This window comes from Serinus canaria, chromosome 28, assembly GCF_022539315.1.
Source record: "Serinus canaria isolate serCan28SL12 chromosome 28, serCan2020, whole genome shotgun sequence".
NCBI lineage: Eukaryota > Metazoa > Chordata > Aves > Passeriformes > Fringillidae > Serinus > Serinus canaria.
In genome coordinates, this window is record NC_066341.1 from 420,668 (window position 1) to 433,575 (window position 12,908).

Consider the following 12,908-nt stretch of genomic DNA (forward strand, 5'->3'; position numbering starts at 1 on the left):
ACACCGAAGGGCTGGGGAGGAAGGAGCTGGAGCAGCCCCAGCCGTGCTCAGGGAACGACCCCCTCCCCTCCCACAGATCCAGTACAACGGGCTGCACGTCGACGTGGACGGCCGGACCACCAAGAAACTCATCACGCACCTGAGGCCCCGCACCTTCTACAACTTCGTGCTGATGAACCAGGGCAACAGCATGGGGGGGCTGCAGCAGAACGTGGCGGCCTGGACTGCTGCTGACATGTTGTCCAAGAAGCCAGAGGTGACCCACAAGCCTGATGCTGATGGCAACGTGGTGGTGATTCTCCCCGACGTGAAGAGCTCTGTGCCTGTCCAGTAGGTTTCTGTTTAACTGCAGGGCTGGGGTGCTCGGTTTGTGTTTTGGGGGTCAGCCCTGATGGCTGGAGGCCACCAGAAAGGCCCAGGGGCAGTACCAGGAGGGTGATCCCTGCATTTCCAGCCTTCCTGACTGCTGCCTTTGGCGGCACTTCCACAGTTAACAGGGAAAGCCAAAGGAGTGTGCAGGGAGTGTACAAGGGGGCTGCCACTGAGTCCAGCTCTTTCCAGGAGCAACAGCTGTGCTGAATGCAAAATCAGGGGCTCGAGCCAGTGGGGCAGTTTGGGCAAACTCACATCAGTGTGCATTCTCCCTTCTTCCATGGCTAATTCCTTCTGTTTCTTCTTGTCATTCCCAACATTTAGAGCTTTCTACATTGTGGTGGTGCCTCTGAGGAAGTCCCGGGGGGGACAGTTCCTCAACCCCCTGGGCAGCCCTGAGGAGATGGACCTGGAGGAGGTGAGCGTGGGTGAAACCAGACTCGGGGGGAGAGAACAGCGGGAATGGGGACCGGAGGGCTGGGAGGGGATTTGGGGTACCCAAGCCCCTCACTCAGGGCAGCCAGAGAGCAGCCAGGCTGGGAGGGCTGCTTTGGCTCTCCTTGCTGCTCCTCTGCGGGTTCTCAGGGCTCTGTCTGTCTGTCCAGCTGGTGCAGGACATCGCGCGGCTGCGGCGCCGGAGCCTGCGGCACTCGCGGCAGCTGGACTTCCCCCGGCCCTACATCGCCGCCCGCTTCCGCTCCCTGCCCTCCCACTTCATCCTGGGCGACATGAAACACTACGACAACTTCGAGAACAGGGCCCTGGAGCCAGGCCAGAAATACGTGCTCTTCATCCTGGCCGTGCTGCAGGAACCCGAGGCTGTAAGTGCTGCCTGCTGTCCCCGGCCCTTCTGCTCCCTGGCTGAGCAGGGGCTGCCCCTGCCCCGCTGCCCTCCTGCCAGCCTGGAGGGGATTTTCTCTCCAGCTGTGGCTCTTGTGCTTGATGAGCTGCTCGTGCTTGTGCCTGCCTTTGTCTCTTCCAAGCACCGAGGACAAGGGGAGCTGTGATTGTGCCAGTCTTTGTGGGCACACCTTGCACACTTGTGGCTCCAGACTGGAGTCCAGAATGGGGAGGAGCAGTGAACTGTCCCTCAGGACAGCACAAGAGTTCAGAGAGCCCTGGGTCAAACCCCTTTTTGAACAGGAATTTCCTTTAAAGGCTGTTCTTTAACTCCTCAGAGCAATGACCCCAGACATCCTGCTCCGGGAGCGTGTCACACTCTGGGCATTGCTGAGTTGCTCTTAAAGCACAGAGGTTTCCATTTTTTAATGGAAGTTCTCTCTACCAATTCAGCATCTCTGCTGTTTTCACTGGGGCTGTACTTGGCTTTATGAAAACAACAATTTTAATATTTACCTGCCTCCTCCCTCACACACAATAGGAAACAGCCTAATGCTTTGTTGTTTTTAAATCCCCCTATGGAATTGTAGCAGGGAGCTATTGGAAATTAAGGGTTTTCAGAGGTTTTTTCCCCCAATAAATATTTACTTGTGTGTTTGATATTAAAGGATTAGGCTGACACGCTCCTGAATGGGTTTCTCAATCGGATTACTGCAGCTTGAGGTTAATTTCTGCTTTAGAACAAGGTGCTGCAGACTCTTTCCCAGTGGCCTGGATCCACAGCAGCTCCTGAGTGTGGAGCAGCGTTGCAACCTGCTCAGAGCTGATGGAGTTCAGGGACCCAGAGCCCCTGTTCTTGTCCTGTCCCTGGCTGCTCTCCCAAAGCAGGCCATGCCAGCTCTCCATGCAGTTTCTGGAGTTGCTGGGTAGGATGGGAACTCATCCTTTGTCAGGACTCTGAAGGGTTTGAATGTGCCTCTGATCCTCCTCAAGAACCCAGCTCAGTGCAGAGGCAGCAGAGGACACACACAGTTTTACTACTTTGTATTTATTTGTCAGGGTTGTTTTTTTCAGTCACCAGACCAAGCGTTAATTCTTGTTTTAATCCCTTCCCTCTTGCTCTGTAATCCCCTCTGACTGTCAAAATCCAGATGGTTACATGAGAGCTCGGAGAAAGTGTTTGTGTGTTTGTGGCAGTGGTGAGGGCTCGGGGCTGTGCTGGAGCAGAAGCAGCAGGATCTCTACAAGCATGAGAAGGGGTGAGACAGGCACAGGGCAGGCTGCAGCCTCACGTGAGTGTGATCTTCCCGTGCTCTGTCTCACTGGAGCATTGGAAGATGCCCCTCATGTGGATGCCCAGGAACAGGGCATTTTCCCTGGGCTGAAGAGGGCATTTTCCCTGTCAGCATTTGGCTTGTGCTGCAGAGAGCTCACCTCCTCTCCAGCAGTTCCCCCTGTGCAATATCCTGTGCTTGCCCCTCTTCAGTCCCATGCCACCTCTGAGCCGTGTTCCTCCCTGTCCCTGTCTTGCAGACCTATGCTGCCAGTCCCTTCTCTGACCCCATCCAGCTGGACAACCCTGACCCCCAGCCCATCATTGATGGTGAGGAGGGGCTCATCTGGGTCATCGGGCCCGTCCTGGCCGTGGTCTTCATCATCTGCATCGTCATCGCCATCCTGCTCTACAAAAAGTAAGAGCTGCTCACACCTCAGATGGTTCTGAGTGTCCCCAGGGCCCTAAAGGGGGACATCCCTAAAGGGGATTTCTGTCCTGCTCGTGAGGGGAAGTCCTTCCCTGGGCACAAATGCTGGGATGGGAGAGTCTGCCTGGCACAGGAGGGATTAGCAGGGATTTGCTGCTGCAGGTTGTGCCCCATGGCCCTCCCAGGAAAGCTGTGCTTGTCCCATGGACACTCCCGTGGGCAGTGTCAGGACTCAGCCTTGCTGCTGGCAGCCTCAGCCCTTCCCCTGCTCCCTGTGGGCTCAGGGGAGGCACCCCTGGGCTGGGGGGCAGCAGACTCCTCCAGTGCTCCCAGACTGGTTTTCTGCTGGAGCTGGGAGACAGGAGCAGGCTGTGAGTGTTCAGGGACAGAAGGGAAGGCCCTTTTTGTCTCCCTTCCCTTGGCTTTCTGAGCAGCCCGTGGGGTGTGGATGAGAGCTGGGGGTCCCTGAGCACACACAGGGCAAGGGAAGGGGACAGGAGGGAAGCAGGGGCTGAGCAAAGTAAATAGAGGTGGCCATGGCCAGCAGAGGTGTCCCTAGCAGGGACAGCTCGTTCCCAGGGTGGGGGAGCTCTCCCAGCCCTGCTCCATCTGACCTGTGAGTTCCCTTATGCACAGGAGAGTGCCCTCTGCATGCCAGCATGTGAGGCTGCTCTGGGCAGGGCTCAGGGGTCCTGGTTGGTGTCCCTGTGGCTGGGTGAACTTTGCTGGTCCCACCTCCACTGCCAGGCTTAGAGCTGAGCAAATGCTTCCCCCTAGCTCTGCAAGTCCTTTCTAACCTGAACATTTGTCTTGTCTTCTCTCCACTTACTGCTCTCCTGGACAGCAAACCAGACAGGTAAGAGCACCAGATTTGCCATTTATTTGGGTTCTTGCTTGCTGAGTGTTAAGCAGTGTTTGCTGTGTGGGGTTGGGGCTTTGTTGGTGCAGCTCCCACCTCTAGATCTGTCCTCACAGGAGCCCCATGTCACACTAGCTGGGACCGAGTCTGAATTGGGGCAGAGAAAGCAAAGCAAGCCCAGCTCTCTGCTGTTTGTCCATTCCCAAATGAAATGGCCCTTTCTCAGGTTGAGCAGCAGTGACAGGAAATGGCTCATAAAGTGCTGGGTTAATGGAGCAGAGAAGCTCTCATTTGTGTGGCAGTCAGAGGTGAAAGTGGGTTTCTGCATGTCTGGCTGCTCCACAGGCTGTCCCTGAGCCTCTGGCACGCTGCAGGCAGGATTCTCACCAGCTGGGCTGTCCTTGTCCCGTGGCAGAGGCTGCTCTCGCCCCTCAGCCAAGGGCTTCTGACAGAGTCTGTTTATGGCTGCAGAAATGAGACTTCCCCAACCATTTCCAAGACTGGGAGAGTTTTCACTGGAAGTAACTGATGGGTTCAGTCCATGAACTGTTAACAGCACTTTTAGAACTGCAGCAAAAATAAACCCAAACTGCAGAGTGGTGTCATTCCAAAATGCTGCCCCATGCAGTGCTGGCAGGGCTCAGACCACTTCTTCTGGCTATTAATGACATCAAGAGACAGCTAAAAATGTCCTGAATAACCTCCTCTCTGCCTAAGTGATTGCCATTGCTGCTGCAGGCAGATAACTGGGGCTTCTGTGCCCCCTGAGCAGGAGGGGTGAGGAGCTCCACAGCCCCTTGCTGGAAGGGCTGGGACCACCTTTCCCACCTCGGGGTGGGGGCCACATTCTCTGCTCTCTGGAGAGGTTCAGCTCCCAGCAGCTCATCGCTGCTTCTCTGCAAGAAGTTCTCACATCTTTGGGTCAGCACTGGGCTTTGCTTCTAAATTCTCTCCAAGGAGAATGAGCCAGGTCAGCAAAGAGTTTTTCAGCTGCCTAAGCTAACCTAACCCATTTGGAGGGAAATCTGTTAGGAAGCACTTCCATGTGCAGCTCAGCTGGCGGGCTGGAGCGGGCTCTGGTGCCTGGCAGGGAGAGGTGGATCTCAGCAGGCACAGCTGTGCTGGGAGAGGATGTGTCTACACTCTGTGTTGAACCCACATTTTTAGGGTTCTGCAGTTCAAAGAAAATTGAAAACTGCTGCTGTGACTTCTGTGTCTGCAGCAGGGCAGCTCTGAGAGCTCCTGAGCAAGCCAACAGCAATATCAGAGCCCGACATCCAAGGTCATGGCCAGGAGATTCTGTACTTTTCCAAACGATTCTGCTGGCTCTGGTGCTCTCAGGCTGGAAATGGCTTGGCCAGATTGGAACATTTTTTGCTCTGCAGAGTTCAGTGGAGGCTGCTCTGAGCAGGGAGGGTGAGGTATGAGTTCACAGCACCTCAGCTGCTCCTGGCTGCCAGACTGTGCTGCTGCTGGGAGAAGGGGGGAACTTCCAGACTCACCTGAAAGCTGCTGAGGGGCTCCCAGGCCATTGTCAGCCCCTAAAACGTAGCACTGGCAAGCCTTCCAAACCTCATCCCTGTTCTGATGTGTTTTATGTGCTTTACACCCTTGGCTGCACCTTAGATTTTCTGTGGGAGCTTTGCTCGTGCCTGAACATGAGTAGCTGAGAAGGAGCTGAGACCACAAGGCCCAGAAGCTAAGCTGCTTTCTCTTTCTGGTCTCTTTTGTTTCTTTTTGGCTTTGCTGTGAAGCAAACGGAAAGATTCAGAGCCACGGACCAAGTGCCTCCTGAACAACGCTGAGATTGCCCCCCACCACCCCAAGGACCCCGTGGAGATGAGGAGAATCAACTTCCAGACTCCAGGTAACCAGCTGCTGACCAGCCTGTCCTGCTGGGGAGGCAGGAGGGGGCACCTGGCCCTTCCCTGAGCCTGCAGCTGCTGGGGCACTGCCTGGGGAGCCACACTGCCCTGGCTGTGCTCGCTGGGGATGCTGAGAGCTGCCTCTGCTGCCATCCTCAAGGACCTTGCACAGGCCCTGCCCAGCCTTGGCCAGGCAGAAGAAGGGTTTTCCTGGATTTCCAGAGAAATTGGTGCGTTCTGGGCTGAGCTGCAAGCGCCATGGCTGTGCCAGTGCTGCCCTGTGCCCCAGCTGGGAGCTCCTGGGTGGGGAGAGGGAGTGTGGCAGGCTGCCCAGCACCCAGTGCCCCAGCCACACCTGGAACTGGTGCTTTCTGGTGCCAAAGCACTCCTGCTGGGAGCCAGGCCTGCCCCTGGGCCGTGCCAGGGGAAAGGAGCTGCTTGGTGCAGGGGAGGCAGCTTCTCCTCACTTGGTACAGGTGCTGTGATGGAATCCCAGACTGGTTTGGGTTGGGAGCACCTTAAAGGCCACTCAGTTCCACCCCCTGCCATGGGCAGGCACCTCCCACCTCCCCGGGCTGCTCCAGGCTTTGTCCAGCCTGGCCCTGGGCACTGCCAGGGCTGGGCCAGCCTGTGTCACAGTGCTGAGCTCTGTGCACCTCCCTCCTGCACACACGTGTCCCCATGCCCATGCATGTCCCAGCTGCCTGCATGGCACCTCTGCAGCACCACTGACACAGCCTCACCCAGATGGACACGAGGCCCTGCTGACCCAGTGCCTGTCCACACCTCTGCCAACAAGTTCCTGGTGCTCGAGGCTCTGGAAGGGAATTGATTGTGCTTTTTGGGGTTGGCTGTTGTTTTCAGTTTGTTTGTATTTTTTTTTTTGCTGTTTGTGCTCGTTAGTAATGTTTCTGTAGCTCCTGTTTCCCCTTCCCACCCCAGTCCTGTCCTTAGCATTGTCCAGTTTCCTCAGGGTGGGGCTGGCAGCAGGGGAAGCACAAAGGCAGGGCTGAGCTGAGGGGCTCTATCAAAATGAGATGGGATCTGTTGGGATCAGGCTTAGGAGCAATGCTCAGCTGAGGGGTGGCAGCAGGCTCACTCCAGGGACAGCAGTCCAGCACAGGTAGGTCCCTAAATCAGCCCTTGGTGCTGCTCTTGCAGGAGAGTCTGGAGGTGCTGGAGATCTGAGCCCTCCCAGCTGCAGCTCAGCACTTTGTCTGGGTTTGTCTGGGGTTTTTGTGCCCTTGTCTGGTGCTCCTTTGGGAGCATTCTGTGGGTGCTCCAGGTGGAGGGAGGTGGGAGCTCAGGAGAAGGAGCTGCACTCCCTCAGGTGAAAGGACTGTGCTGAGATAAAAATGAAAAGTCGTGGCCTTCCAGCTTGGTGCCAAGGAGCAGCTGGGAGTGCTGGTTCACGTGTTTCCCTGAGTGGGGTTTCTCTGTGTCCCACAGCACAGCAGAGGCTGCTGAGGGTGCTTCCAGCAGGGATGGAGTCGTGGTGACCCCACTGCTCTGGACATGCTGCACCTCTGAACTCTGGCTCTGGGAGCTTTATAGGGGGTACCTGAGACATCCAGACTGCATCAAGGCCCTGCAGATCCCAAAGACACTGTCTGTGTCCAGTCTGGCTTTAGGAGCTGCCTTCCTTTCCAAGGCTGTCTGGCCAGAGCTGACCTACCTGGTGTTACTCTGCTCTGCCATTTGTTAAGCACTACAAGGTTTTAAAGGATCTGGGGGAGTTGGTCACCTGCCTCCCACAGAATTTTGGAAACATTGGGTGAAAATGGAATTGGATGGAAAAATGAGCTTGGAGTGTGTTGGTGGTGATGGAGAGGTCGTGCTGCAGTTTGCAGGGGAGGAGTCCACAGGAGCTCTGTGAGTTGAAGGCATTTAAATTCAATATCTTGTGGCTCAGAAGGGGCCTGCAGGCTCTTCTCCAGACAGGTGACCCCAGGGAGAATCTCCATCGTGTCCCCAGCAGTGAAACAGAGGAGGGACATGGGAGTGGGAATGTGCAGCTCAGAGAGGGGAAAGCATAGCACATCTTAGCTATCCTGTCCTAATCAGCACAGAAAATACCTTTCTTTTCCTCTTTAGATTTATGTTTTTTTTTTTTAATTAGCATGAAATTTTATAAAAGTGTATCTTTTATTTATTTATTTTTTACTGTTTTCTGCAGATTCTGGTCTGAGCAGCCCTCTCAGTGACCCTGAGTTTGACTTGGAAAGTTAGTTCCTGTGTGTTTTTGTTCCTGTTGGTTTCATTTTTCCCCCACTATTATTTTCCTCTTCTATCCCTTTCCTTTCCAATTCTTGTTCCGTTCCTGTTACTACTTTTTGATTTTCTGCCGAATTCTCCGTGTTCCTGCGGTGTTTGCCCATCTCATCCCCTTTCTGTGCCATCTGTGTGTCTGAGCTGTGCTTCCAGTTTTACAGTTTCCCCTTGGAGCCCTTAGGAGGCCACGGGGAGCAGCTGTGTCCCCGTCCAGCCCTCGCTGTCCCGGCAGGGCCCAGGGCTGCCTCTCCCCTGTGGCAGATGTTCCGTGGCTGCTGCTTGGCTCAGTGTCCTCAGTGTCCCCCGTTCTCGTGCCCTGCTGCCACTGGGGGTTGTGCTTTGGTGTCTGCAATGCAGGGAAGGAGGAACTGCAGCTGCTGATGCCCCTCTGAGAGGCAGGCAGGCACCTTTGCATTCCGAGGGGAAGGGCCATGTCCCAGCTGGGGCAGTGCCTGCTCCTTGGCACCAGCTGCTCTGGAGCACAGGGACCAGAGCCACCCCAGCTGTCCCAGGAGTGCCTCCAGCCACGCTGCCTTTGCAGGACAAACGGGCTCTGGCCACGAGCAGATGTTAGGGTGACGTTCTGCTGACTTGGCTGGTGCACAGAGAATCAAGTCTTTTGTGATAAGATTAGAGAGATTCAAGTGATTGAAATGTTAGATGAGACTGGCTCGAAAAGATTTCATCCCATTAGGAGCCAAGATCCCAGCCTTGCTGGGTGGTGTGGGCTGGGACTTCTTTTAATCCTGGGCAGGGAAGGATGTGAGGCTTCAGCTGACAAACGTGAAGAGTCACAGATGCTGCTTGTGCTCGGAGCTGCAAGGGCTGGGAAATTTCCCTGAGTAGTTACACCCAAATATTGGTCTCTTTGGTGTGGAATATGTCACAATTGTGCCCTCATTGTAACAGAGGGGCTGTGGGTATTTTCCTGGCTGAACTCAGCCCTTCACACCCCAGATGAGTTCCTGAGCTAAAGCAGAGGAGCAGCTGAGCTGAGGCAGTGCCACTCCTGCCTCGTTCCATGGCAAACTCCTGGATCCTACTGCAAACCCCGTGCACTTGGCATTTTGACATAAAACAAACAGGGCAGTGTTTATTGCTGCAGAGGTTCTTTAGTTCCAAAGAGCCCTAAAAACAATCCCATGAGGAGTTTCTTCCCTAACAGCAGCAGCACAAGGCGAGTTCCCATTGCTGCCAGCCAGGCTCTGTGCAGGGAGGGCTGCAGGGGAGGCAGGATGACCCCAGCAAAGGGCAGAGCTGCTGGTCACACTCTGGGTTTTTCCTGGGGTTTGTGAAAGGAACCTGTGAAATTCCTTCAAGGGGAGGTGAGTCCTCATTCCAGATTGGCACAGTGGGCCTTTCCCCTGCAGCCCACTGCCTCGTGTTGCTCCATGGCTTCTGAGCCAAGGAGGATCTGGGGTTTTTCTTGCTTGTTCTTGCTGGGGTTTCAGATTGTTTATTTTCTCCTTTTAACCTACATGTCCATCCAGTGTTGGTGGTGTTAAACTGGTTTGGTCTGAGCTGGAGCATCCAGCCAGGGTGGCCTCCCCTTCCCACACTGAGAGAGGACCAGCTCCTCCCACCATCCCAGTCTGCATCTGGTGCTGGGGTGGGTGGCAGCCCCCCTCATCCAGGTGGGAAATAACCCTCCTCCAGGTGTGATGGGACAGGACAACAAGAGACTAAACGGGAGTTTTTCCTCCATGAGCCAAGAGAGGTTTCCTGTCCTGATCCCAGCAGGCTGGAATGGAGCCAGCACAGCCCCCAGGATAGTCCAGGGTTATTTTTGTGAGCTTTTTTGGTATATTTCCCCTCCATCTATTTTCAGCCCTATTTCCTTGTGCTGAAAATAGATGTGTGGTGAGCTTAGGAGAAGCCTGTCCAGCTATGGCAGACTCATCCCGTGCCCAGGCCTGGGGGAAGCAGCACCTCTCCCAAATCACTGTAAAACTGAGGATGTCATGCTTGCTTTGCCATCTCTGTGCTGAGTTTTCAGAGTATCTGACCATGCTGCTGCCACGCCGCTGCTTTGTCACCCACCAACACCCACGGGGCTCGAAATTCTCCCTGGCTTCCATCTCTTCTCCACTCCTGTCCTTCTCATCGGGGGCACTGCCCAGGGCTTCTCAGCATGCTGCTCTCCAGGCCTCTGGGGAGGCTGGCAGACAGCATGGCAAGCCTTTGAAAACACATAATCCCATGCAGATGAGCAAAGCAGGGAGAGCTTTTCCTGCTGGGTTTGGGGGACTGTGGGCAGGGAAGGGCCCCTGCTCTTCCCAGAGCTCCAGCTGCCCCTTTCAGAGCAGGATGTGCCAATCCCAGGCTGAGAACTGACTCACCATGGCTGCTCACCCTGGTGCTGGCTGAGGTGTGACCCAGCTGGACCAGTCCGACCCAGTGGGACCTCCCAGTGTGGCTCCAGTGAGCTCCCTGCCAGCTCTGGCTGCCTCAGCAGCAGCACAGCAAAGTGCTGGGGGCTGCAGGGGCAGCAGCTGAACCAGCTCGGGGCCATCAGAGCCCCTGCCTGAGGAGGCTCTGCTGCCTGTCCATCCAGCAGAGCCCGGACAGGGCTGCCCAGCCCAGCCCAGCCCAGCTGCAGAAGGAGCATCCCCCACCAGCCAGGGCTGGGAACAGGAGCCTCTTGGGTGCTTCCAGGCCTGGCTGCACTCTGGGAATGGTGGAGGTCAGAGCTCAGTGCCCACGGGCAGACCCAGAGCTTCCAAAGTGCAGAAAACAGCCCAGAGAATCCCTGAGGTCGGAAAAGCCCTAAAGATCACCGAGTGCAGTTCCTGGAAAGCCTCCCCTGCTTCCCCCCATCTGCACACTGCCATCTCCTGCCCCCATCTCCACGGCTGGCTGGATCCTGCCCTGCCTCCCTTTCTGCTGGAGCTGGTTCCTGATCCTGGCGGGTGCTGTGCCATTTGCTGCGTGGGTTCCTCTGGCAGCGTTTGCTCATTCCAAGTCCACTTTGGAATCGCTAACACGCATCTGCTCTTTGGATTTTCCTTTTTGTTTTGCTCTGATTTCCACATTGAAAATGGGGCCATCACGGGAACACTCTCATTTTACTGTTTTGGTTTTTTTTTTATTTCCTTGATTTTTATTTTTTACTTCCAAGGACACAATTTCGAGCCCTGAATTCTTCTCTTCTAACCTCCCTACTTTCATTGCAGATCTTACATTGTAATTTATTTTCTTTTCTTGTTCCTTCTTTCTTCTAAAATGCACAACGGTTGTGAATTTTAGTCATTATTAACGAGATCCTTTTCCTGCTGTCTTGTCTTTTAGGTATGCTCAGCCACCCACCCATCCCCGTTTCCGAGCTGGCTGAACACACAGAGCATCTCAAAGCTAATGATAACCTGAAATTATCCCAAGAGTATGAGGTATGAGCAAGAGTGAGTGCTGTGCATGGGTTTGCAGAGCCAGGAATTAGGGAATTCAGACAGGCCTTCATCCAAATGAACAGCTTCATTTTGAAGACCTGCTTAGCTGAAATTTAAAAGCTATTTATGTATTGAAAATTAAGTACTTGCTGAGAGCTTTGCTGGGTTCAGTTCTAGTTCATAAAAAGAAAGAGGTTGGTCCTTGAGCTGCTCCTGTTGGGTCAGCAGAGGCTGAGCTCCCTCAGAGAAGGGATGCAGTCCTGGAAGGTGGCTGTGGCTGGGATGGAGCTGTCCTTGGGGTACCCATGACTTGCTGCTGGACACAGGAGACCAAGTGAAGGACTGTGACCCCCAGTTTTACAGCTGAGCTTGGGTGACATGAGCAGGGAGTGCTCCACAGCTGATGCCATCAGCAGCCACGGAGCTGAGGATGGGAAAACAGGATGATTTGTGTTTCCTGGTCATGTCTGAGGGGTTTGTGCCCATTTTCCCTATCCTGGTCGTGACAGGGAAAATGTAATGACCAGTCCCAGACTAGTCTGGGTTGGAAGAACCTTAAAGCCCATCCAGGGCCACCCCTGCCATCAGCAGGGACCTTCCACTGTCCCAGGGTGCCCCAAGCCCTGCCAGCCTGGCCTTGGGCACTGCCAGGGATCCAGGGGCAGCCACAGCTGCTCTGGGCTTTCCCCACCTCACAGGCAGGAATTTCTTCCTAATATCCAGCCTGAAACCTGTCAGTTTAAAGCCCCTTGTCCTGCCATTCCATGCCCATGGATAAAGCCTCTCTCTGCTCCTGGTTTTGTTGGTAAAGACATCAAATGCCCTGGCATTTTCAGCCTGATGGTGAGTCTGGGCTGGCTGTGTCTGTTTGCAGGAAGGAGCCAGGGGATGTTTTCCAAGCCAAGGGATGCTTGCCCCTGCCCTGCCTCCCTGGTCACCGGGCACCTGGAGCAGGGTCACGCCTTGGAGAAGGCACGTCCTGCTCTGCCCGGGGCTCTCCTCCCACACTGGGTCTCGGGGGGCAGCACCAGCTCGTTCTGTGCTCCATCCAGATTCCAGAGGCTGATCTGCATAATGCCACATCCCGAGTGCCCTGGCTCTGAGCCAGCCCAGCCTCCTCAGAGGGAGAGCCAGAGCTGAACAAACATCGCTAATGAAGTGAAGGCGAGGCATGATTAGAGGGATGGAGAGCAAACAGACACATTACAATAGTATAAATACCCATTAGTTAGGAATTCTCCACAGCCAGAGTGAGCTGTTCTGTGCTGGTTTTGTACCAGCTGTGCCCAGGGGGTAGGCACAGCCAGGGAGGGCAGCGGGCTGGGCAGGGGCTGGCTCAGAGGGGTGGATCTGGGACCCTGTCCCCAAAGGGTGGCAGTCAGAGGGAGAGCAAGCAGCAGCAAACTCAGCTCTGCACGTTCCTGCCAAGCCTCCAATTGAGGCAAACCCCAAGGGCTCTGCAAAATGATGAAGGAATTAAGCCCTTGTTTTATTTAATTCTCTGGCTGAGGATTTAGAGGTAAACGTAATTAACCTAATTTCCATATCTGGGACAGCTGGACTTTAGAGAGGAAAAAAACCCGACCACCAAACCTGGCATAAATCACTAGGA

At 54.9% G+C, this 12,908-nt stretch overlaps 1 protein-coding gene across 1 annotated transcript in view; it reads left to right on the plus strand.

Annotated features, from left to right (window-relative positions):
* The window catches only part of PTPRS (protein tyrosine phosphatase receptor type S), a 116,645-nt gene that overhangs the window by 89,936 nt on the left and 13,801 nt on the right, over window positions 1-12,908 (plus strand). Inside the window, exons 16-23 of the mRNA XM_050985933.1 lie at window positions 77-330; window positions 697-790; window positions 978-1,193; window positions 2,746-2,903; window positions 3,760-3,771; window positions 5,529-5,641; window positions 7,816-7,863; window positions 11,199-11,296. Coding sequence (XP_050841890.1) covers window positions 77-330; window positions 697-790; window positions 978-1,193; window positions 2,746-2,903; window positions 3,760-3,771; window positions 5,529-5,641; window positions 7,816-7,863; window positions 11,199-11,296 — 993 coding nt within the window. The remainder of the gene's footprint in view (window positions 1-76; window positions 331-696; window positions 791-977; window positions 1,194-2,745; window positions 2,904-3,759; window positions 3,772-5,528; window positions 5,642-7,815; window positions 7,864-11,198; window positions 11,297-12,908) is intronic.